The sequence below is a fragment of the Pyrgilauda ruficollis genome, unplaced genomic scaffold, assembly GCF_017590135.1.
Source record: "Pyrgilauda ruficollis isolate IOZ18807 unplaced genomic scaffold, ASM1759013v1 scaffold37, whole genome shotgun sequence".
NCBI lineage: Eukaryota > Metazoa > Chordata > Aves > Passeriformes > Passeridae > Pyrgilauda > Pyrgilauda ruficollis.
Genome location: NW_024525156.1, coordinates 5,598,492 through 5,623,265, shown reverse-complemented (window position 1 = coordinate 5,623,265; position 24,774 = coordinate 5,598,492). Strand labels below are relative to the sequence as shown.

The 24,774-nt window shown below is 37.3% G+C and overlaps 1 protein-coding gene across 1 annotated transcript in view; it reads left to right on the top strand.

The window, feature by feature from the left end:
- Positions 1–24,774, top strand: part of SEMA5A (semaphorin 5A) — a 319,180-nt gene that overhangs the window by 103,947 nt on the left and 190,459 nt on the right. The window contains exon 4 of the mRNA XM_041475880.1: positions 14,719–14,818. Coding sequence (XP_041331814.1) covers positions 14,719–14,818 — 100 coding nt within the window. The remainder of the gene's footprint in view (positions 1–14,718; positions 14,819–24,774) is intronic.

Genomic DNA, 24,774 nt, shown 5'->3' with positions numbered 1-24,774 from the left:
ACAGAGATATCAACACTTTTATTTTACTTATAACTGATCAAAACCCTTTTTCTTGTCGTTTCTGGTATGCCAAAGTAGCAATGTACTTATTTGATTTGTCTTCCTTTGAGAGGTATGGTAGATGAAGTATAAACTATTAAATAAAACTAATGGAGTGAGAGTCTGGCGTAGCATATAGGTGAACAGCTGCAAAAAAAAACCTAATAAAAAGACAAAATAGTCCCCAGGAGTTGTCACAGTGAAATATGAAATGGGAGTATATCTCCTGAAAGAGCTTGCTTTCTTTGTTACTCCTCATCAAAAATTGCTCACTTAGGTGATGATTCTGTCAGGCTACCTTCTGTAGAGATGCATATTCTATTTCTAGCACTGATTTTTCCAGCTTAATAGTTTTAGTTGAATATTGTGATATATCTTCTGATAGGAAATGGTGAGAATTTCACCCACCAGTTGAAAACTTTTGCTCAAGTACTTTGTTAGGTGGTGGGAGAGGAAAAAGAAGATGCAGTAGCAGGAGATGCACACACTTTGAAAGGATTTTTGACATGATCTCAAAGAACTCATTTTATGTCTGTCATACACAGTATTAATAACCATGTTGTAATTTGTTTATCTGCATAATTAATATTAGGACTGCATAATGCACCTTTTTGCTCTCCCAGAATAAGAAAGTCTGCTATAAATCAGAAAATGTTGGCAGCTCTAAAATTTCTTATTATTGAGCTTCCTTAAACTAAAATAAGGTGCTTTGTGTCTTCCTTGGAAGCTGAACATTTCCTTTTCTCATTATTGAAAGTTGTTAGGAATTTTTTATCACAGAAAACAGATTTATATAAAATAGACCTCTAAGTTTTGGATTGACAGGATCATCCCAGGACTGAGCAGTTCAGTGTTTCATGTGGTGAAACTGACTGATGGTGCATGGTCCCTCTTTGAAGTTCCTTTCTCTCTCTTTCTCTAAGGAAGAGTCTGCGTCTAGAAGTGCAAAAAAAGTGCTAATGTGTTGAAATGCAGGTTTAAAGAAAAAGTAAAAAAAAAAAAAAAAGGTAAAAAAAAAATCTGTCTTCATATGCTACAAATTTATCAGCTATACTAATTCCAATAGTTGGAGTCAAGGGCTTGTAAATCACATGTAACTTAGAACTGGATGAAAAGAAAGAGGGTGCAGATCACGGAATGGATGCACAGAGATTCACTGTGAAATCCTTGATCTTTACACACCTTTCCAAATGCTTGCGATGTAAAAAAAAAAGGAAATTATGCTTGAAGTAGCTTAAGAGTTAGGACAGAAAAAGGGCTTAAATAAGGTACTCCTTAGTGATAGTCTTACAAATTTTATTTTTATTAAATTTTATTTTATTTGGATATACTTTTTATTTGCATGCAGATATGAAATGTTAGCTCTGTAAGTGTATTATTAGGGTTTACTGATGGTCAGCTATTTGGAAAAAAAACCATTCTATTATAGTGAAGGAATTATAGTATGGTGTTTAACTTGAACAGTTAGAAAAGGCTGTAAAAACCACATTTCCTCTACGGGAAACCATGATGCTTTATAAAGGTTGAACTGTTCTTAAGGAAAAAATCCAGAGCAAAATAGTTTAGTGGTGTAATGTTTGTCTAAATATTTCCAGCATTTCTTAGTCCACCTGCTCTACAGAACCTTTGTGGTAGCTCTCTGTAGACCTGACCTTTTGTTAGATAATAAAAAAAAAACCAACAAAACAAAACCAAAAATGAAAACAATAAAGAAAAAGGATAAAAGTACTTACAGTGGCAGCTTGTTTCCCCAGACACATACTTTTGCTGAACTTTGAAACACCAGACCTTTCAAAACTCAGCTGAAGGCTTGTTCTGTAGACAGACCCTCTCCATGAGGTAGAACTGAAGGGGCCATCACAACGGCTTAGCAGTGTGTGAGTGAGCTGGAAAAAAAATTGACCCAAATCCAGTTTCAGGTGTGAAATTTTAAGTATTGACTGTACAGCAGTTTACCTGCATAAAGTTAAATTTCTTAGGCTTTTCTGTAAGAAATAAGGTGCAGTTGTAAACTTGACTTAATTGATACTGGGAGAACATCAGAGATCATTTGCTCTTGGGCAAGTCTCATTTTTCTAGGCTCCCATAAAATAATCAGAATTTAAAGTTGTGCTGTCTCAACAAAAAAGCATCAATTTACATAATTTTAGAAGCTATATTTAGGGATAATTTAAATACATACTGTGCTGTAACAAAGTTATCTGTTGAATAAACATGCTCAAAAATAGCATGTCTCAGTCCATAGAAGAAATGAATTTAAACCCTTCATTTCAACTTGAGGTTAACCAGAAAAGAAAAATAGCAGAGTTATTTTTGATTCCTTGGTTAGAGAATCCTAAGAAATATATTTTCTTAACCTTATTTTCTGACCACCACAGAATTCCCTTACTTGATGTTTGTCTAAGTAATATAGACTCGGTACATTGCTCTGCTCATTTTATCCCATGGTTTGTATACAGAGTGCATGCACTTAACATGTGCCAAGAGGAAATAATATGTGGGCTGAATGAAGGAGGATAAATGGCATATGAACTTGGTTTTGTTTGTACTCTTCCTCTTAATCTTGTTAGAAGTTTTCTTTTAAACTAATAGTAATCTACTAAGCTGTTTAGTTGTTTCTTTTTTTTCCACTTTTTCATAAATACTTTTCAAAGATGATCTGCCAGAATCTGCAGTGTGATTAAGACGTATTGCTTTCCACTCTGTATCATCTTTTGGGTTTTTCTTTAAATGAAGATGATTCATCAGTGAAGAAACATTGATTGCTAGATGTTGCAACTTTGGTTTGTCTAGATGATAGGACTACGAGATTGTTTGCACTACTTTGCCAAGAACCAGCCCCTCTTAAGGACGAAAATAATTCCTTTGCCAGTTCTGTACTTTTTTTTTTATTTAATCAGGTTTGCTTTTACTTTTGTATAGGTGATTAAGCTTCTGGTAGGGAACAGCAACCTTCAACTCTTTACTGTTAATTAAAAAAATATCTTTGGACACTGAAGGTTACTATCCTCCTATATTTCCCTGAATCACCCAGTGTCATTTGTGCCCATTCCCATAAAAATGAAGGAATGGCAGGAGATGAATTCTCTAAGCAAAGGACTTGCATACCAGCTACTTTTTTCCCCCTCTGAAAGTGATAATTTTTTGAAGCAAGCATCAATTCACAGTTATTTTGGCATCCCAGTCAAGTGCTGGACCTTGATGTAATGCTAATAATTTTCATAAATTCTGATAGTATAAAATTATCTGTGGCTACAATGACTAGTGAGGTGTGCAGACATGTCCTATGAGCCTGTCCACGGCTGATTTGTTCCTTATTGCCCTAACCTGCCTCTTTAGAGCATGTGCAGTTCTCTGGTTGTTAGCAAAGAGAAAATGAGTGAGAGGCTCCTGCCACACTGTACTCTCTGTACAAAGTGGGCAGATGGACTTAAAATCTGGATTTTTTTGTCCTTTTTCTTTTTTTTTTCCTTCTTCAAAAGAGCTGTATTTTTGCTAAAATGTTGTAAATCATCCAAACTGGGATATGTTAAATAAATAGATCAGCAATCAAGAGATAGAGCTCATATGCAGATGAAGTTCTGTCAGTTTTTTTGTATGTGTGCTTAGAACAAGAGGGAGCACAATATTGCTCTGATTTTTTTCTGTGTAATTTTTTCCCTCACCAGATAGAATTTCAATTCTTTTCATAAGAAAAGACTGGAGAAAAAGGGGCTCAGGGCTGACCTTATCATGCTATGCAACTGCCTGACAGGAGGCTGTAGCAAGGTGTGGGTTGGTCTCTTCTCCAAAGTAACAAGTGGTGGGACAGGAGGAAGTGGCCTCAAGTGGTGTCAGGGATGACTTATATTGGATATTAGGAAAAATCTTTTCCATTGAAAGCATTGTTGTGCATTGAGCCAGGCTGCCCAGGGAGGTGGCAGAGTCACCATATCTGGATGTATTCAACGGAGATGTGGTGTCTGGGGAATTGGTTTAGTGGTGAACTTGGCAGCGCTGGGTTAACAGTTGGACTCAATGATCTTAGTGATATTTTCCAACCCAAACCATTCTATAATTCTAAGTTACTTAGACTTCTAGGTCAGAAAAGATGTCAACAATTTCAGTTACTGGCCATCTGATCCTGGGCAACATTGTTTTCATACTTTGTAGTGACACAGTTACTGGAAAGACTCATCCCAGTGGTCTTCCCTTGCAGATCCTGTGCAGTGTTTATGGGGCCTGTACTGCTGTCACTTGATGGCACCTGCTGCCCTTACTGCCTGTCACTGAATGTCACCACCTGCTGCCCATCACTTTGGCTGAGAGTGGGGAAACCCCGGCTCATCCTTTGGCCTTGCTTCAAGCTCTAAAGTTTCAAGAATTTTAAGAGGTGGGGAGGAAAAACGTTACTTAAAGTTTTGGTTTTCTTCCTAATTTATTAAATAACCAGAGCCTTACCAATAACCTTACCAAGATACATTCTGTTTATTAGATAGATTGGGTGGAACTAGAGAACCACACTCAGCGCTTCTTCAAAGTGTTTGGTTTTTTTTTCACTTGCTTTCTTCCCTGTCTTCCTCTGTGGCAGTGCTTGTCTGCTGTTGACAAGACTTGAGGACATTGGGTAGCAGCTGATTTTGTGTGGCTGAACATGGTAGATATTTACTTGTTGCATGACAATTTCTTATTTTCAGGTTGGACTAAACTTTGACTTGTCATAAGCTTGTCTTTCCATTTCCAGTGCTCACTTCAGATTTTGTTTTGATGGATTTATAGCTATTTTCTACCATTTCTGAGAATTAGGACCTGAATGTTTTACAATCAGCTCCACAAGAAATCTACTAAAGTAGTTAATAGTGACAAACCCCTGGAGTTTAGCAGTGTCTTTTAGAACAAAAGTAAGTTCTACAAAGAGAAGTGTTGATTGTAGTGTTGTAGTTCTTTTTTTTTATTGATTTTATTTTTTTTTTCTCTTATGTTGTTTTCTTTTTTGGCTTTGGGGCATCCTTTTATTGTTGTGGTGGGGGAGTGGAGGAGGTGGGGAATATATTCCTCTTTGAAGTCCTGGCTCCAGCCTCTTAAAATGATCAGTGTCAGGCTTTGTTCTCTATAACCTTTGTTTTACAATATGTCTTATTTTGTTGGGTTTTGTATTTCTTCATGAAATATTATCTGACCTTTATTTTGTGAGCTACAGTCTTGGGCAAAATTGATAGGATCAAGAAATTTTATTTTGCTGAAACAATGTAAATAAAAAAGCTTATTATGTTCATATGCCAACATAAGTAAGAATGCATCATTGCAGGATGGTCAGTTCTAGCAAAAAAAGGTCTTGCTAATTGAAGCATAGATATTTCCAACAAAAGTAACTGTGCATAACTGTCTATGGGCAGTCTGCATTCTGTTTCTGCTCCCAAAATACATGTATTAAAATTGAGCAGATTTCTTTGCAAAACTCCGTCTTGAGACTAAATAATGATTTCCCATAACTATACAACACGATTTCCTTCAAAATGAATTCTTTGGCTGACTGCCAAAGCCAGCATGTAAGTGTTAAAATGCGAAAGATTAAACCCCTCTGAAGAGAGTGCATGACTTAGGATGGCAAATGTTTTTTATGGTCAGTCTGTCCCTCCGTCACATTCAGGAAGATTGGAGCAGCAGCGCAGGGACCAGAGGTGGTAGCTGTAAGGAGTAGGTGCTCTCCCTGGTCTGTGCTGGCTGAGGTATGAAGTTAGTGGTTTCTGACTGTGCTGGAAGCACTGAAACCACTTTCATCTAGGTGGGGGTTCAGTCTTTTTTTCCTTACACTTTCTTATATTTGTATGCAATATGTGTGTTTGAACAATGAAGCATAAACAATTCCGAACCCTTGTTCAGAAAAATAAGAAATAAGTAGGCATTGCAGCAGATGTTCCTGTCTCTTCCCTGAGGGCGCAGACAGTCAGAACCCAAATTCCCTTTAATTATCCCAGTAATAGACATATGCACGCACATAAGAATGCAGCAATATGTACTTCTAGCTGGGGAGCTCTGGCAGGGCAGAGAAAACAGGAATGCAGGCTAGATTTTAGATCTTGAAGGTGAGAGTGCATTGTTCAAGAAGGTGAGGGAGCTGGGGCAGGGTGTGACTGCATCTGCCCTGCCTGGAAGCAGTAGACATGTGGCCAGGGCAGCCACTTTGTACCTTCTGAGAGAATCAATGAAAGATGAGAGTAGCTGGGTAAAAGGAAGCAAGTTTACCATAGGCTTAAGATAGAAGTTCAAGTTTTCATGCATTCAAAGTTAAGAAACATATACTGTAGGAAGTATGTTCATTTTCTCTTTTCCCCATTAATAATAAATTACTTACAACCCTACCTCATTACCTCCAAAATTGTTCTGAAGCTGTAATAGCTGTTCATAAAATGAATGCACAGTAAACATGTGGTGAACTTTCTGGAGAATATCAAGGTTTATGGTTTTGGGATTTGTTTTATTACAAATGATTTAAAGTGGAGAGGAGCGCAAGAAGCTAACAGAGCTTCTAGATAAGGCTAGATGTGGATATTTATTTCTTGGCTTCTGCAGTTCTCTTTGTATGGAAAAGCAAGCTTCAGGACTGTATTAAGTTTTATTGGTTAGTGGAAGGCAGGCAGCTGGTTTGTTTATGGGATCTAGAGACCTCCAGAATACTGCAACTTGAAAGGGATCTGTAGTTTTGAGGTTGCTTTGTCTTTTAGTTGCTTCTTTTTTTCTTTCATTTTTTCTTCTCCCCTCCCTATAAGCAAAGATGAGCTCTGAACTGCAGATGGAGATCTGACATGTTTTCATGTTTCCAAAGGAGAACCAAATGTAGTGTGGTAAGACTTAAAAGAGGAATATTTTAGTTTGTGGTTGCTGATTTAATCATTCTGGGCAACTTTGTAACTTCATCTTTTCCTTTATAGGGGACTGGATTGCATTAAATAACCCTGCCTAGACAAACTTGCTTTTTGTTTTTTTCTTGGAGGAAGGAAGTGATGTCTTGTTTTCTTATGTCTTCCTGGACACCTTTTTTGGAAACTGAAGAGTTCCTACTGTCTAATCACTAATTACCAGAAGCCTTATGTTTTTCAATATATTATTCAGATTAAAACATACTAATTATTTCTATAGGAAATAGTTTGAATTTTCAATTTTATTAAAAATAAGGGCTTGACTAAACAGATAAACATTGTCCCAGTTATGATGTCCATCCACATACTCTGAATTCTGTATACAGCCCTGGTATAAATCAGTTCTGTATTACAAGTGAAATGTCTTTTTCATTAAAATGCAATAATGAGTACTGTAACAAATCCATCTGTCCTAATCCTTTCATTTTACAGAAGAGCATTAAATGGTGTTGGGCAATGCTGTCTTTTTCTTGTTGAACTACTGCTCTTCTCATGTGTTGTGTTCAGCTGGCTTCTGGTGTACTCCATTTAGATTATTAGGGCCTTCTGGTAGCACAGACCATTAGATTTATTTACATCTGTGGCCCTCCTTAGGCCTGACATATGAATGTTTGTACCGATCTATGAAAAAGTGGGCATACCCACCACATTACAGGAACAGGTAGACCAGGAATTTTACTGGAACATTGAGCTGGGATTGTCTTTTCAATTTGTATTTTTTCTTCCAGAAAACATTTGTCTCTTTCTGTGTGGTTTAAATGTTAGAGACTTGATTACTCCTTTTTTGTTTATTTGTCTAAGGTTCTCAATGCAGTAGTTTTTCCTTCTTGTGTATGAAAAATTAAAGAAAAAGCACCTTCCTGGTGCCTTCTAACTCATCCTGGTGGTGTACATATGTGCCTAGTACTTAATGTTGTGTTACTTGGGCATTTTCTTTTTCCTTCTACTTAACTTCAGCTCTGAAACCAAAATGAAGTGTTGGTCTTACCTTTAAGCTCTACTACTGTAGGATGCACTAATAATTATTTTGTCTGCCCCTGTAATGAATGCTAAAGGAGGACAGCAATAGGAGCATGTAGAAAGGGTTACTGGATACCCAGAATGCTGACCCAGGGCTGTAACTGTATTTTCTTTTCATCCCATAGCACCTCTGGATGTACAACCTAGGCAAGGGGCACTCTACAGAATCTCCCTGTGGGATTTTCTCCAGACCTGTGAAATAAGGCTCCACAGCGTGGGCCGAGGCACTCACCTTGGGGATACAGTTCTGTAATAAGCAATCAGGGTCATAAAGCTGAGGATCTATATGGTCCTGGAAGCAGGTCAACCAACAGAACACTGCATATAGAAAGCATATGTCTGGAATGAAAGGAAAAGCAGCCTGTAATGGGCAGGCCTTCTCTGCTTTCAGTGGGCTGCTGTCTTCCAAGTGCTTGGCTTCTGCCATGGGCCTTATGGAAGAAGAGCAGGGCAGATGTTTGTGCTTATATTTTGTAATGAATGTAGTTTAGCATATTGTTTTTGCTGGAGTTCTGTAAGATGAAGAAATAATCTTTTCTGTAAGAGAAATTGAAAAATATTTGCTGTGTTAACTGTAGGTGTTTGATGAGGGTTTTTTTGGTTTATGATTCTTTTATCATATATTTGATTTTCTTTCTCAAAAGAAATGGTACTTTTAATGATTTCAAGGTTAATGATCCAAGAGAAATAAACCAGTTGGGAAAAGTCTGCTCTGGCCTGTTTTGCAACAGAGCTAAGCTAAGATTAGAGTATGAATTTGCTTCAAAGTAAGTAAAATAAAGAATAAGTTGCATTTGTATGGGTTTAAACACTTAGTACCAGAAATAGAACCACCACACTTGTGGTGGAGCTACATGGTACTGCAGCCTGAGGAGTGCACAAAGTAGTTTGTTCAGGTGCAGCAATGGGTTTCTTTCCATTACAATGACAACCAGACAAGCCCTGCTGCCTAATCCAGAAGTTTGTTTGCAGCTGTGTTTTCGGAAGCTCACTGGAGAAAAAAACAATCTGTATATGGTATCTTATATTGTCAGTTACATGTTTGTAACTATAGCTGCTTTTTACTCAGTATTTACTTTTTTTTTTTAAACTTACTGATTAAAATTATTTAAAAAACTAGTGTCATTGCACATAAATGCTGAGAAACACATGCCTTGAATAAGTTCTAGAAAAATAAGTGTATTTTTGACAAACTAGGTGTCAGCCCCTTTCTGGTAAGCAGGGGTGTGAATTGTGATTGGTTTCAGAAGTAATACCACTGTTTTTTTGCTGAACTTTTCTGATGGAGTCCTTTTTTTAGTTGGAATCTGTGGAATAGTGTTAGCATGTATTTCCTTTCTTCATTTGAACTGTGGCACCTCTTTTCCTTTCATCTGCAGTGAGTTAATGACTTACCAGCAAGGGTGTGTTTAATACATTTCTGTGAGAATACAGTGTGAAAGAGGTAGGAAAACTGGTGACTGGAAGTGTAAGAGAAAAGTATAGCCAAAAGTGAATCATAAAAGATTCTGCAACAGTCCCCATCTATGCCATTTTTCTTGCCTGTTTTCCCAACACGGAGCAATGCTTGTTAGCATAAAGTTGTTCTGAGTGACTTTCTCATTTACGGATATATTTATAATATAACATAATTTTAAAATAAGAACTTAACAGTCACACTGAATTGATACCAGTGGTGCACAGAAACTGCTGAAGAAAATCTTGTGTTTCTCAGTTCTAGTTTTAAGATAGAGACTGTGGAGTCCCGAAGCGCCACAGCAGAGCATTTACAAGTGCTCCTAGCTGTGTCCTTCAAGCACCAATGTTGAAAAGAAACCCCGGACAGGACATGCTGAATGAATGAACAGGTGGATTTCCTCTTGCCAGCCCTGACACCTTGCTTAATAGATTCCCCTGGGGTTAATGGGACTGTCACCAGGGCACCAGGGGTGATGCAATGGAGTCAGCGTGGCACGTCCCTGGGGAGACTTCTGATGTGTCTCGCTGCCTTTGAAGAGGATAGTGGTGTAACTTGAGTATCACAGGAAGAGATCTAAGGCTAAAATTATTGCACAGCTTCAGGAAGATGGAGTTATTGTGTCATCCTTAGATTAGATACATTTAGTTGTGAAATAGCTTTAGCCTGCAGAAATATGTTTTAATTTTCTTCTGATAAGATTAGTGAGTTTGTTGTACTGATGCCACCCAGAGACTTCTGTTAATATTGCAAATCTGCTAGTTTTCAACTATGGTGTTATTGTTGTTCCTGTTATTGTGGTGGTATTGTTGTTGTGGTATTATTAATATTATTTTTATTGTTGTTATTTTACTACCAGAGTTTCTTCACAAAGGTGCTGCTGTGCCTATGTTTAACTTTGTGCTCACTGTTTTCAAAAAGGACACCATGGCATGAGGTGCCACATACATACACCATAAACACTACTGGAACTTTTAATATCTATGTTAATTTTTAAATGAAATCAGGAGGTCCTTATTGTCTTTTGACTTTGTTATTTGCCAGGTTGTATATTATTAAAGATCACTTCTGAATTTGGTTCTAAACATACTATTCTATTCCTTGTAAGTAATTTCTCAATTTATTTTACTGTTTACTGTAGCTCTACTTTGAAGTACTGAAGAGTGAAACTTAGGTTAGAGGGAACTTTACAATTTCATTTGCAAAGAACTGTAGAGCTCAACTCTTGGGGAGTCCTTGGAACAATGTAAACTAAACAAGTCATGGCCTGTTGGGCAGATACTAAATTTAAAGTAAAACAGAGACAGGTTTCTGGTCTTTCTTTTTTTTTTTTTTTTTTTTTTTTTGGGTCTAATGTCCTTCTGCCCAGCTTTGATTGTTAACCTCCTTTGTCTTGAAGCCTCTTTAAGAGAATTCCTTGACCTTTCCTCTGAGCTGGGTGGAATCTGGTGTGTTTCTTTTGCTGTAGATTTATGGACCACAACAAACTTTGTTTTATATTAATCTAAGCTATTAACCCTCCCTCCCATAACCTGAACCCCTCAGGAAAACCCATAACATCCGATTCCCAGCATGTGAAAGAGAGCTGTAGCTTTCTAATAAAGATTTTTTTTTCCAACATCCATCTTTTAGTTCCATGAGAAAGTATTTTTCTTGGGAATATTTTTGAGTTATAAGGCAGATTTCAGTCCTATGACAGCAATGAAGTTTTTTTTTTTTGTTTGTTTTTTGTTTTTTTTTTTTTTTTTTTTTTTAATTGTTGTTGCTGAGGGTAAGTATGTCTTGAATGTACCAAAAGGACACAATGTGTGTTGGCCATCACCTGCTGTCATGACTGCTTGTATACCATGATAGTTTTCCCTGGACAGCTTTGAGTCCTAGACCAATGTCTGCAGAATGGCAAATGTGCCTGCTTAATTTTAAAGGAAAAACAAATCCAGGCTGAACGTGTGTTTCAATAAGTGTTTTCACTGTCAGAAGTAAGAAGAGAGAAGTCAATAAAGGGCTTGGTGTTTTACTGTAATTCACATGAAGGTGGGGCAGAGGAAAGGGAGGGGAATGTCAGGAAGGGGAAGGTTAGTATTGGAAAGCGTAGGGACGTTGCTGTTTGTCACCTGTGACCAGCAAGCAATACTGTTAGGTTACGTGTTGGCAGGGCAGCTTAATTGCCTTACACATTTATTTATGCTACTGTTGTAGTACACAAAATCTGTAGTACAGCTATGTTATTGTGTAAAGCTTGTCATGTTGTATCTGCATGAAAACCATTAATAGCTTTAAGTTATTACTTCTAACTGCTTTACCATTGTAGTTCTAATTGGAAGAAAAATAATTTATAGGGCTTTAGTAGCTAATTATGAATTTTTGACTCTAAGGAGATAATTCATAAAAAAACTAAAAAGTCTTGTTTCACCTGTGGGTTTTCAGCTAGATTTCACTGTTTTGGTGAAAAGAAACGTAATTATTCTGTTAATTAGTTGCATAAGCTTTTACGTTTGCAGTGTACATGGGGTTAGATTGCCTTTTTAAAAATTTTTTTTACAGGCATTGTGTTTTTGTTCATTTTCCCTTACAAAAGTGTCATGAAGTTGTAGCTTTATCTCATAAATACTTATTTCTGTGTGACACATGCTGCCACTGTGACACAGAAGAGATACAGTTTCAGAGTGTTTTCTGAAAAAGAAGAGCTCTAGCAGCCATTTGCTCTTCCTGACCTTATTCCCTCAAGCAAGAGTGCTGCTGAATGCAACAAAGTCAGGATAAAATAATTTATATTTTGAAGGGGATTCAGATTTCAGAGAGATATCTTAGCAAGTCCTCATTCTTGTTCTCTAGCCTGGGCTTGCCTTGCCCTGCCTGGCCCCTACTCCCTTGCTCCAAACCTGGAAGTGGTCTCAATCAGCTGCTTGCTGTACCTTGAAGTTTTAGCGTGTCTTGCTGAGACAGCAGGACAAGTGGAAGAGAATTGAGTCTTTGAATCTCAGTCTTCCCTGTAGCCTTCTGGCTCTGCGGTACTTCTGTGTACTGAGCTGTCCCTGGCCTCATGCTGTGGGGAGCCACTCCTCTCCTCTTCCAGAAGACCAAGGGTCTCACTTGTCCTACCAATACAGAGCTGGGGTAATTCCATTTTTTTTGGTGGTTTTTTTTTTGTTTTTGTGGGTTTTTTTGTTTGTTTTTTTTTTTTTTTTTTTTTTTTTTTTTTTTTTTTTTTTTTTTTTTTTTTTTTTTCTTTTTTCCCCTTCTTTTGCCAGTAAGTGAGATTCTTTGTGATTGACTGATTGACCTCTGGATTTCCTCATCTTCATGTCCTACCTAATTTCTTAACACTTTAGAACTTTGCAATTGATTGTTTCTTATGAAATGCATGATTGAAAAGTTAAGGCTGCAAAATCAAGTACAAAAAAATTTAGGAAACACCTCTTTTATACTTGCCTGTTTAGCCATATATATATATATATATATATTTAAATAACAATAGGTGAATAAGTATGGATAAGGTGCCTGTATATATACAGGCCTATAATGCATATAGTGTTTTTCCTCCCTCAGAATCCTGCTGGTTCTCTGCACAGCATCTGAAGTAATGGTTGGTGGCAGCTGTAATCACAGTTATCTAATATGTGGCCATATCCCCTTTCCACCCCAGTGTCTGAATCCTGGTTTGAGCACCCATCCAATGCAGATGGAAATCAACAGTGAATTTAGCTACAAGTACTGCAGAATGTGTACAAACTGGCATTGCTAGCCTGAAATTGCCCAGATGCATACGGGCTGACATTAAAAATGCAGGAGTTACTTTTCTGACACCCAAGTGATTCTTCTTTACAGTTCCATCTGTTTTTCCAAAGTATATGATGATACAGCTTCTGCACACTGCATTTAATGACTGTCTGCAATGGCTGAACATGTTTTGACACAGAATAACATTTTTCTCCTGGGCCCGTTCCTTAGGAATGGATAGCCCACTTGTGCTAAAACTTTAAATTAGGAACAAATCATCCTGAAACAGGCACCAGACATGGATTATTTCAACTGACACATTTGCAAAAGCAAAAATATGCTCATGAGTGAAGAAGAGAGCTTAGGATGAGTGTTTTTAACCTGAGCTGCAACTAATGATACCATTGTCAAAAATTGTCCTTCTGCAGCACCTTGAGAGGGTTGGGTTGGTTTTGACTCAGTGTTCTAAATGGTCATGACCATGTGCTTGCCTTTCAAGTGGCTGTTTCGCACCTGTAATCTTAAAATAGGCCCTCAGCTCATTGTGCCATATATACTCAGCCCTCTTCACCTTTCATGTAAGTTCCAGCCCACTGTTTTGTGACTACATTAAAAAAAAAACAAAAAAAACAAAAAAAGCCTCAATCAATGTCCTGACAATTGCACAATTCTAGATAATGAGGTTTTTGTTCAACTGGACTTTTTTTTAGTGAGCCATTTCTATCATTTCTATTCTTATGGCAATTTTATATATTCTGTATATCTATTTATATTGTGTTTATTTAGCCAAACTGTTTAGTCTCCAGTTAGTGATATGAATTAAAAACTGAACTGCTAGTAATGAAAATATTTAAGGAGTTGATTTGCAACTATTTATGTATGCTTAAGTTTGAAAGTAGGAACAAGTTTGTATTCTGAATACAAGTAATACCCCTTGCTGATTTTCAGTAATTCACATGCTTGTCTACCCTGCTTAATGTAGCACTAAATTGGTCTGAGAAAGGAAAGTGAAAAAAAAAAAGTTCAATGAATTTCAAACATTTTTCCTTTTTTATCCCTCATTTCTCAACCTTTTTATTGTGAAAAGTGATGAAAAGTCAAACTTGCTTGTTTTCCTCATTGCTTTTCACTTAATCAGATTCTTTTGTAAAGAAAATAAATAACTAAATAGCTAACTAAAAAAAAAATCCAAAAAACAAAAAAAACCCAAAAAAAACCCAGAACACAAAACCTCTAGTCCTCAACTGTTTTTGATGCATGGAAATTTAAATTAACTTTACTTGAGTATGTCCCAGTGAATTGCAGTTGTACTGTGGTGTTTTCTGCTTTAGGAAGGAGGAAAAACGATTGAGAACAAAATATGGATACTTGATTCAAGTGTGTATCAGATGGCTGCCCTATGTATTTTACAGGCCTGTATTATAAATTAAATGGTATGGCGGTGTTTCCTCTATGTTTCCTTAGAGGATCATAAGGAGAAAACTTGCAGACCCACAGGAAATATTTTCAGATTTAATGGTGGCTACCTAATGTACTACACCTATAACATTTATGGTAAAAGTTGTATTTCTTGATTGTTTTTAGAAATTGCCCCTTGGCTACACGTGTTCAAAGCAGAAGATGCTGTGGACTTCTCACAGTTAACATTTGACCCAGGACAAAAAGAGCTTATTGCTGGAGCAAGGTGAGAAATCTATTTTCTTTTTTTGTGTTGCACCAGGCTGGATTTTTTTTTTTTTTTTGTTGATAAGCAATATTTAGCCAAATTCCAATATCGGTGTGCTCTTGTGTGACCCTCTGCCTTCTAGACCCACTAAACTGAGTGTTATGTATGTTTATTTCTCTAATCCCTGACCAGAGTTAATAAGATGAACTACCTGCCTGGCATCAAGGTTTATGATAGCTTACACTATTCTAATTTTTAAGAGGACTAGCCTGGAGTGTGCATACGCTAGAACAAGCAGGTGCTGTATGGCAATGTGACAAAAGTTGCCATTGCATGAAGCTTAGGATGATCCCAAATTTGGCTACACAATGTGGCTTTGTGTTGGGATGTTTCTAATAATTATTCACTAGGATGCCAGGAGCGATCTGTTAAAGACTGCAGAATTAGCGGTAAAGTTGGTGATAGTCGCTGTTTGCACAGTAGGAGAGCACTCTGCAAGCTGTGATCAACAGTGGCACTGTCTTAGATGTCAACATTGAAGCAGTAACAGTCCTTGAACACTATTTTTTTTTTCCTCTTTGCATATGAGGTGTAGTAAAACATCTTGGTTGGCCAAAAAAATGTAACCATCTCAACTTATTATTCACACCCACCTTCTGAATATATTTTATTTTTGAATTAACAAAATTTTAGTCACTTCACTTATCTGTTAGGTTTAGCATTGGAATATATTTGTGTTTCCCAGTTTGCTTCTTAGATGAAAATGAGGTTCAAAATGCAGAGTCATAAAAGGCACTGCAAGAAAACTTTTTTCCAGGGACCAGTGGAAGTTGCTTATCTACAGGGGAAAACTTTTTGAATGTGGAAATAGGTGTGTGTGTGGATATATATTTATATATCTTTGGCCCACATAGATCTGTGCCCTGATGTTGATTTTTCAATTCTGTAAGCTGCCAATGAAACAAGGTGTGAGGTTATCAACTGTTGCTACTCTGTAAAGACTGTCATCATAAGTTGTCTGAGCCTCTTCCCAGCCCCAGCCCCATGGAAATGTGTGTTTGTGTGTTGAATTAGTGCACTCTGTACAGGTATTCCAATAACTGTTAAAAAAAACCAAAACAAAACAGAAAACAACTTTTCCCTCCTTCCTCACTTACTTTATTCTCTATACTGTTTATCTGGAGTCCAAATCTGAGCAAAAAAATAAGCTCATTTAAACCAGTGCTTTTGATGAAGCTTTTTAAATCACTGTGGGATAAGCTTGGAGTGATTTTGTTGAATAAGCAGTAACTACACAAAAAAAAAAAAAAAAAAAAAAAAACAAAAAAAAAACCAAAAAAAAAAAAAAACCACAAAACAAAAAAAAAACAAAAAAAACCACCTAAAAAAACCAACCAAACAAAAAAAAACCAAAACATCAGTGTTAATTCTGCTTTTTGCTAAAGATCCCATACATCAAAAGATGTATTTTTCCTGAAAGTTAGTGATGCTTCAGAGCTTTATATCTCTTGTTCTAATTTTTTTTTAAAAAAGATATTCAAGTATATTGAAATTATAACAGCCATTTTGTTTCACGCAGTTCAGTATAGTTGGCTGTTACTTGTTCATAGAAGGCATTAATTTTCTCTTTCTTTATTCTGCATTTCCATTCTAAATTTTAACCTTTCCGGTGTTGTTGTGTTTGACCATGGAAATCTTCCTTTAGAATACCTTAACTTGCTAGGAGTTTTCTTCAATTGTATGTATTATTGATATCAGTACATCTTTTTTGCTACACACCTTTCTGTTCTTTAGGTATTGTGTCCCACGAGTCATTGTACATCTTCGGGTCCTGGATTCAGAGACTAGCAGCCACTTGTCAGGGTGCTGTAGTCCCAAAACTGCAAGTGTCGATCACACTGATAATCTTACTGATTATGCACCTTCTGCAAGTAGTCTCCACTGCAGCTAGACTGAATCCATTCACTGTGATCACAGAATTCACAGAATCACAATGTTGGAGGAGACCTTCAAGATCATAGAGTCCAACCCAGCCCTCACACCTCAACTGAACCATGGCACTGAGTGCCACTGTCTTTAATAAACACATCCAGGGATGGTGACTCCATAACCTCCCCAGGCAGACAATTCCAGTACTTTATCACCCTTTCTGTAAAACACTTTATCCTAATATCCAACCTATATTTCCCTTGGCGCAGCTTGAGACTGTGTCCTCTCATTCTGTCAGCTACTGCCGGGAGGAGACCAACCTCCGCCTGACTACAGACACCTTTGTAGAAGGTTGATGAGGAAGTTGTACAGAGTGATGTCTTTAATAAACACATCCAGGGATGGTGACTCCATAACCTCCCCAGGCAGACAATTCCAGTACTTTATCACCCTTTCTGTAAAACACTTTATCCTAATATCCAACCTATATTTCCCTTGGCGCAGCTTGAGACTGTGTCCTCTCATTCTGTCAGCTGCTGCCGGGAGGAGCCCAGCCTCCACCTGACTACAGAAACCTTTGTAGAAGGTTGATGAGGAAGTTGTACAGAGTGATAAGGTCACCTCTGAGTCTCCTTTTCTCCAGGCTAAACACCCCCAGCTCCCTCAGTCGTTCCTCACAGGGCTTGTGTTCCAAGCCCCTCACCAGCCTCGTTACCTCCTCTGGATGTGCTCAAGCGTCTCAATGTCCTTCCCAAACTGAGGGGCCAGAGCTGGATGCAGAACTCAAGGTGCAGTCTCACCAGTGCTGAGTACAGCGGAAGAATGACCTCCCTGCTCCTGCTGGCCACACTGTTCCTGATACAGGCCAGGATTTCCTTGGCCTTCTTGGCCACCAGGGCACACTGCTGGCTCATGTTCAGCCGGCTGTTGACCAGCACCCCCAGGTCCCTTTCTGCCTGGGCACTGTCCAGCCACACCGTCCCAGCCTGTAATCAGATCTACTCTGATCTTGGTTGGTAATAAATTTAGTTAATTTTTTTAAGTTGTTTCTATTTGCCCATGAAAGTAATCACTGAGTGATGTCTCCCTGTCCTTAACTCATACACCTTTTGTTTTATTTTCTTTTCCTGCCCATTTGAGGAGAGGAGTGATAGAGCAGTTTTGATGAGAACCTGGTCTTCAACGAAGGTCAGCCCACTCCATCCTTGCACCTTCAGGATTCTGCTTTAGTAATTTGGTGGTATTCTAAGCTAGGGGAATGATTTTTCACAGCCAGAAGCTGTGTTTTGTCTCATCTTCTGTTCATAATTGACTTTTTCCACCTTAATGGAATTAATGATGCCAACTTCCTCTGCCTTAGAAATAAAAAAAAAATACTATTGGGAAAGCTTGATACTATTGGAAATTTTTAAATCCCTTTTCCATTATTGATATTCATGGCAGGTGACTCTTTTTCATTTATGAAGTTCTACAGCCTCTGAAGATATTTATGATTTGTCTTAATGAGAATGGTAGCAAAGATCCCAACTGGGATCCAGGCTGCATTCCTGTTGGGAATTGCCAATGTCATGCAGCTATGTGGAAAGACAGATATGATCCTATGATACCCCAAAGGTGTCTCCCAGAATGACAGAGAACTTTTGATCTCTTTGCACAAGGTTCTTTGCAGACTTTAAGTTGTGCTGGTGTAGACTATTCTGTTTATATATGCTTGAACAAGGTTTAATGAAATTAGTTAGGAATGTAAGGAAAGGCAGATGAGAAGAGGGTTGGAAATGTAGTGCAGGATAACAAGGCCTGAGTGTGTGCACAGCACCTGCCCATAAATCTATCAGCAGGTGCATCTGGAAAAGGACATAGCAGTATAAATGGAACAGCAGTGTTGACAGAAAACCAGATAGCTTAAGTTGGCCTTGAGTAATTTAGTGAAGAAGCAATGAGTTTTGTCACATTTTGCTGAGGCAAACAAAGTTGGAACAGAAATAATTTTGAAATAGACGTCTTCAAAAATATGCAAGGGACTTTATTCTATAGTATTCACCATAGCAGGCAATAACTGAGAAGTTCATCCTATATTTCTGAGGTTAGTCCTGCTTGTCCAATTTAGGCAATAAAGGTGGTCTTCTGATGTCTGTGGGCATTCTGTTGCTGTGCAGAAATAGATGGTTTGCAATTCTATCTGTCTGCCTCTCCCCACCCTCAGCTTCCGCAGGTTGTCTTCCACCCCTTGTGAGAAGGTTATAACTGGTTGATAATTTTTTTTTTTTTGTTCTGCAAAACATCCAGTTCTCCTATAGATACTAAGTTGATTAAGCTGCAGTCTTGTAGTCTTGTTTCAGTTTCCTTACACCATCAGCAGCAATCAGTGAATGGTACCATTCCAACGCCAGTGTGTGCCTTCACATTAATCATGCAATCCATGCTCCCATGAAACTGTATCTTTAAAATGTGCCCCAGGCATTGTTCTTAATATTGTATGTGACCTGGCAGATAAAAATAAATGAGTTCTATTGCAATCTGAAACCTTCTTGGGAGTTCATTTGTTTTCTTAGAAAAAAGCCAACCCATATGGCAGGGCAGAATTTACTTTTATAATTAAGTGGCACCAGCGAAGGATTACTCTCAGGGCATTAGCTCCTCAGTAAGCTCAAGGAAATGAGAAACTACTTATTTATCTTATTCTGATAAATTCTAATAAAATATTCAGATGAAATATTTTTCTTTTTTTTACTTGGTGGACTGATTTAGCATGTAATAAAATATTATAGTGATTGCTGTATTTTGAAATACCAGTAGGCTTAAAGATTCAGGGATTTCTCCAAGAACACCCTTGTCTTCTTTGCTGTGTGAAAGTGCTTTGCCATATGTTTCTTTGGGAAGGTCAGTTGAAGGGGGAGAAGACCAGATTAGGGGAAGGATACAACAGTCTGGAATTGCCCAGGCAAATTGTGCATTGAGTTTTTTTCCTCCTCATCTCCTGGCAATGTACATAACATGTAGCAGCTCTAGTTCTGATAAACCAAAAATTGCTAAAAGTGTTTCATCCACTTTGGCTAAACAAGAGTTGACAAAAAACATGTCTGAAACCCAGTAGTTTAGGGCAAATTTTTATTTTTCTTCTTTTTTGGTGACTTTTTATTTTGTTTCTGCAGTGGTTTTATTCAAACAATGTAAGAAGAATTATGCCTATTTTTAAAGGGAAAATGAAGTTTTCCTCTTTTCCCAAGCCTCCTGTGCTTGAAATTTTGAACTGATAGCAACCTGGATTGAGTTCATTCACAAAATGTGGAAGTTTGTTTTTTTTTTTTTTTTTAATTCAAGTTGGGCTAGCTCAGCTATACTTTTGAATGATATAGTTAATATCAGAAATAGGTCTCAAAGCCATCCAATTTTCTTTTTAATTCGCTAACATATATTTAGACATACCTTACTTTTTTAATTTTTTTTTTTTTACATAGAGTATCCTAATAGTGGATACTCTATGTAAAATAGAGGTGGCTTTCTCTTGTACGTTCTCCTTCAAGTTAATTAGACTTGTTTTTTAGGATTACATCTTGCTTTGAGGTGGCTTATTGCCTCAGTCACTCCTTATCTCACTGATGAAGGACTGCAACAGTATGGCTTCTCCCTTAATTAGATGTGTGTTTGGGAACATTAATTTGAACCATTACCACTACTTGCCATAATAACAGAAAGGCAAATTAAAGGATTCATTAACAGCGGCTTAAGGATCTCTAATAAAGGAATAAATAACAATACAGGTTTGCTTCTTACTGTTGTCTGCTCCCAGCTGGACAATCTGAAAGCTTCCTGTTAATAAGGTGCTCTGAGGGCTACATATACATGGAGAGTATACAGGCAGAGGGAATTGGTGCTCTATTCTGTCAACATCCATCTGGGTATCGCTGCTCGTTTAACACTTGGCTCAGGGTACTCAGTGTCTGTCCTTCCACTGACTGAACTGAGCTAATCTAACCCAATCTAATCTACTGTAAGGTTTAGTGATAAATCTGTGAGAAATTATCATCTTACTGCTGCAAAAAGAGGGAGGTCTTTTCCCCCCTACCGCTTGTTTGTCCTACCTTGCTAACATATTTTTTAAAGTTTCATACATCTCCTGCTCATGCCTCGTTCCACTCTGCAGTTTTCTCCTTTGCACTGATGCTGGTAATAGTCTGGTTGCAGAGTGACACTAGGCAATTCAATAACTCCACAAAAGTCCTTCCTGTTCTTGTTCTGATTTAATGTCTAGGCATTTTAATTAGAGTGGCTGACATGGAACATCATCACAGGAGCCCTGGAGTTGACTCAGAGTAAGAACAAAAGAGAAATTACCCCTTTATTAGGGGTAAATTGAACTTTTTTCATTGTCATTGCAGTTTATTTTAAAAAAAAAGAAAAATAAAATATCCAAACTTTGGATACTTTAGACTCTTTACCTTCTCCTGCTGACCTTTCTTGCACCCCACCTCCAACAACTCAAGCAAATTTTGTGTGCCCAAGTTGATTACTGTAGTAGGAGACCACAAAAAGTTCCAACTGTCTAAAATTTCTGCCCAAGTTGATTACTTGTAATCAGTAGTAGGAGTAGTAGGAGACCACAAAAAGTAGTAGGAGACCACAAAAAGTTCCAACTGTCTAAAATTTCTGGTTTTAAGCCCATTTCCATTGTTGTGGGTTTTTTTGAATGAGATGTTACAGCAATGCTTGAATTTAATTTCAAATTAATTTTGAAAAGAAACAGAAGATTAATATATTGAACAATGAAATGGTAACAAGACCACATAGAATTTTCATGGCTCTTAATGTGAGTGAATACTGTACAGTATATGTAATATCTGCCAAAATATAAAAACTGGGGGCATGTACTTTTACATATGTGTTGCAGCAATAAAAAAAAATATTAAAGATTTGGTTAGCCACTGTTATGAAATACTGGATTAACATTTTGCTTGAGCTGATATTTCAGGATAAATTTGTATCCAACAACAGCTTACTAAATAAATAGCTCAATAACCTCACAAACTCACTTGGACTAAAACATAATATTCAGAAATACCCTCGACCTGCATGCATTGGAGGCAGACAGATGTCAAATATTGTGAGGCCACTGCCAGCTGGGGGGAACTTGAGTGCTGTGTGTGAGAAGTCAAGGCCAACAGAGAAAGATGCTAATGGAAGTTTGAGATGACATGGCATGAGTTCAGGAGGAGGGTGACCTCCAGACTGCAGGGACACCTGGTAATTTTCTGCTTTTTCTGGAGAAGCCCATGGGAAGAAATATGTGGAAGGGACAGTGTTGCAGGAGTGTAGAACTGTGCAGGAGTGCTGTGTTCTAGGATCTTCAGCATTGCTGAGGCTGTATGAGGAACCACAGGGATTCAAAGTAAGGTTTACTAATCCAGAGGAGAAAGCATCAGAGAAGGAAATCAGGTTTCATGGGACCTTTGAGTGGATTAATTCAAATTTTTATTGGGATTCTATCATAATTGACTCCAATAGTGATTTTCTTATTCTGTTTGGCAAGGTCATTCTTTCACTGGTCATCTTATTATTGCATGAGTCTTCCTTCTGCCACTTTGAATATTAATAAAATGTGGTTCACCTTCATTCCTCAAGAAAACCTGTAATTTTAGAAATTATTTTAAAATATCAATAAGAACAACAAAAATCACTTTTCCCATGATTTTTAGGGTGGATCAACAAGACCTACTCGTCAGAAAAACATTTATCTCTGTGCATATGCTGTTTTCACATCTTTAGCATTTATCAGTAAGCCTCTCATTTAATTAATCTCATTTGCTGTGGCTTCCATTTAATGCAAAATGAAGATAATATGTAACTTTTGGCGATTCTGCTTTTTGTTATTGTAATTTGGCCATTTTCATAAAGGGTTCAACTAGAACACTTGTATTAGGTTTCTTTTATTTCCAACGTATCATCCATGGCTTTTTGAGATATTTTTCCTGTAGACTCATGATTTAACCAAATAAATTTTGTACATTATAATTTTATTTATATTGATTATCTCCTTTTCCCCTAACAGTTTTTTTTTTTTTTTAAATTTTCTTTCCACTTGCTGACTTTACTGCACTGCAAAACTAGAATTCCCTTTCACCCAGTGCTGTACAAACTCAATTGTGGAATTGTGAAATTTTGCTTAGTAGTTGATTCCAGTGGAGTTAATACTTTACATTTTCAGTCTTACTATTTTTTTCTCCAGTAAATTGAATAAAATTTTCTTCTTTCATGTGAATTAGTTTCTTGAAAGAAGTGAACAGGAAGTAATCTTTTGTTAGTTTATTTCCAGGAGACTTGGCAGCATGTCTGGTCATACGTGAAGTGTCTGAGTTTGCTGAAATCTCTATTTCTTTATTCAGGCTTTCAATTGCAAATGTGTGTGGGGGCTTAGGATGGGTTATGGAGATTTTCTGCGATATTATTATATTTTGCCATTTTTTAAAAGGCCTAATCCTGAATCCATGTCTCCCTGAACTGTGTGTGCCATCTTAATGTTCTTCTAATTCATGTCTGTGTCTAATGCAAAAGTATTTTTTGTTGTCCCATTCAGCTTTTATAGCTTGCAGTTTCACAAAGAAAAGGGTAAAATGCTGGATTTAACAACCATTACTAACATGATATACTTTTGAATACTTATGCATTTTCAATTGTTTTTTTTTTTTTACTTGGATTGTTCAGGAACATACAGAAGATTAGTTTTATGCTTTTAGCTGTAGTCATACTGAACATATTCACTGCAATAGATTGAAATATATTGTTGAGAAGGAGGTGACTGGAGCATGCTTTTTGTGTGCTTTCATTCAGTTCCCACTGATACCAGTGGAAGTGTTTACCCTTGGGTTTGAGCAGGCTCTTGACTAATGGGTTTTAATTATAACAGCTGAGCTGGAAGAGTTGTTCAGTGCTGTGAATATAAAGCAAAATGCTTACTGCCTGCTGGATCTCCAAAGGAGTAAAGGATGTTGCTTTATCTCAGTGTTAGTTGTGTTTTCTTCTCATTAAGTGTCCTTCTGTTTGCAGATTTATGTAACATATTTGCTTTCCTCATTCATTAAGCACCAAATGGAAACAAATTTGCCAATTACCGCCAGTGTCAAATTAGTTTGGTTCCAGAGTGCAAAATTTGCCTTGCTCATTTCCACTATACTTGGAAAAGAAGCAGGGCTGTGTGCTAAGGGGTAGTATCTGTGCTTCAGAAATGTAATTTCATTTTTCTTTCTCATTCTTTGTTGCCTTCAAAGCATAAATGCACTGGAATAAAGCTGAGCCGTGGTTGAAAAATGGCAGTCCAGGGCATAATCTCAATAACACTTTGAAAAAATGTTGTTACCTGTCTCGTGAGGAGCATAATGGCTCTTCACACGTCATGAAAATTGGCAATGACATTTTCTTTGGACTACATTTCCTATGTGTTTTTTTTTCTGTCATGCTCATTTCTTTAATTTTATTTCAGATATTTTCTCCTATATGTGCTTTCTGAACGAGTTCTCACATGCTAGTGATGCATGGTTTAAAATGTTAAACTGTTGGATTTGTAAAGCTAAATGTAATCCTACAAATTTTACTGCAGTGGGCACGTCTAGGTAGGAATATCTCTGATTGCTCTCTGAGTGCTAGTTTGACACTTAGCCCAGGATTATTTATGTAGTCACAGTCAATCTGTTCTGTCCATTTGCCCAGTTTATGTTGCTAAGGTGTTTTTACTGTCACTTGCACATTGCTTTCCTTGTTCGGTTTTCCTTCTGCTGGCTTTATAAAGCTAAAAATATTTTAATTGGTTTTTGGCAGACACAGGAAATTGAAAAATGTACACTTATTAGCTCTGCCTCTTGATCATTCACATGAATGTAGATGTTTTAGTCTCCCTAACACTTATAGGGTCAATTTTTCTAATTTCACACTGAATATGTTAGTGTGCAGAAGTGTTGTGCTGTACTGAATAGGATAAAAATCTCATTTTCTAGGAAAAAAAGACAAGAAAAATTTTGAGTGTCTGTTTTTCTTCAGGCTGGCACTCTGTTTGT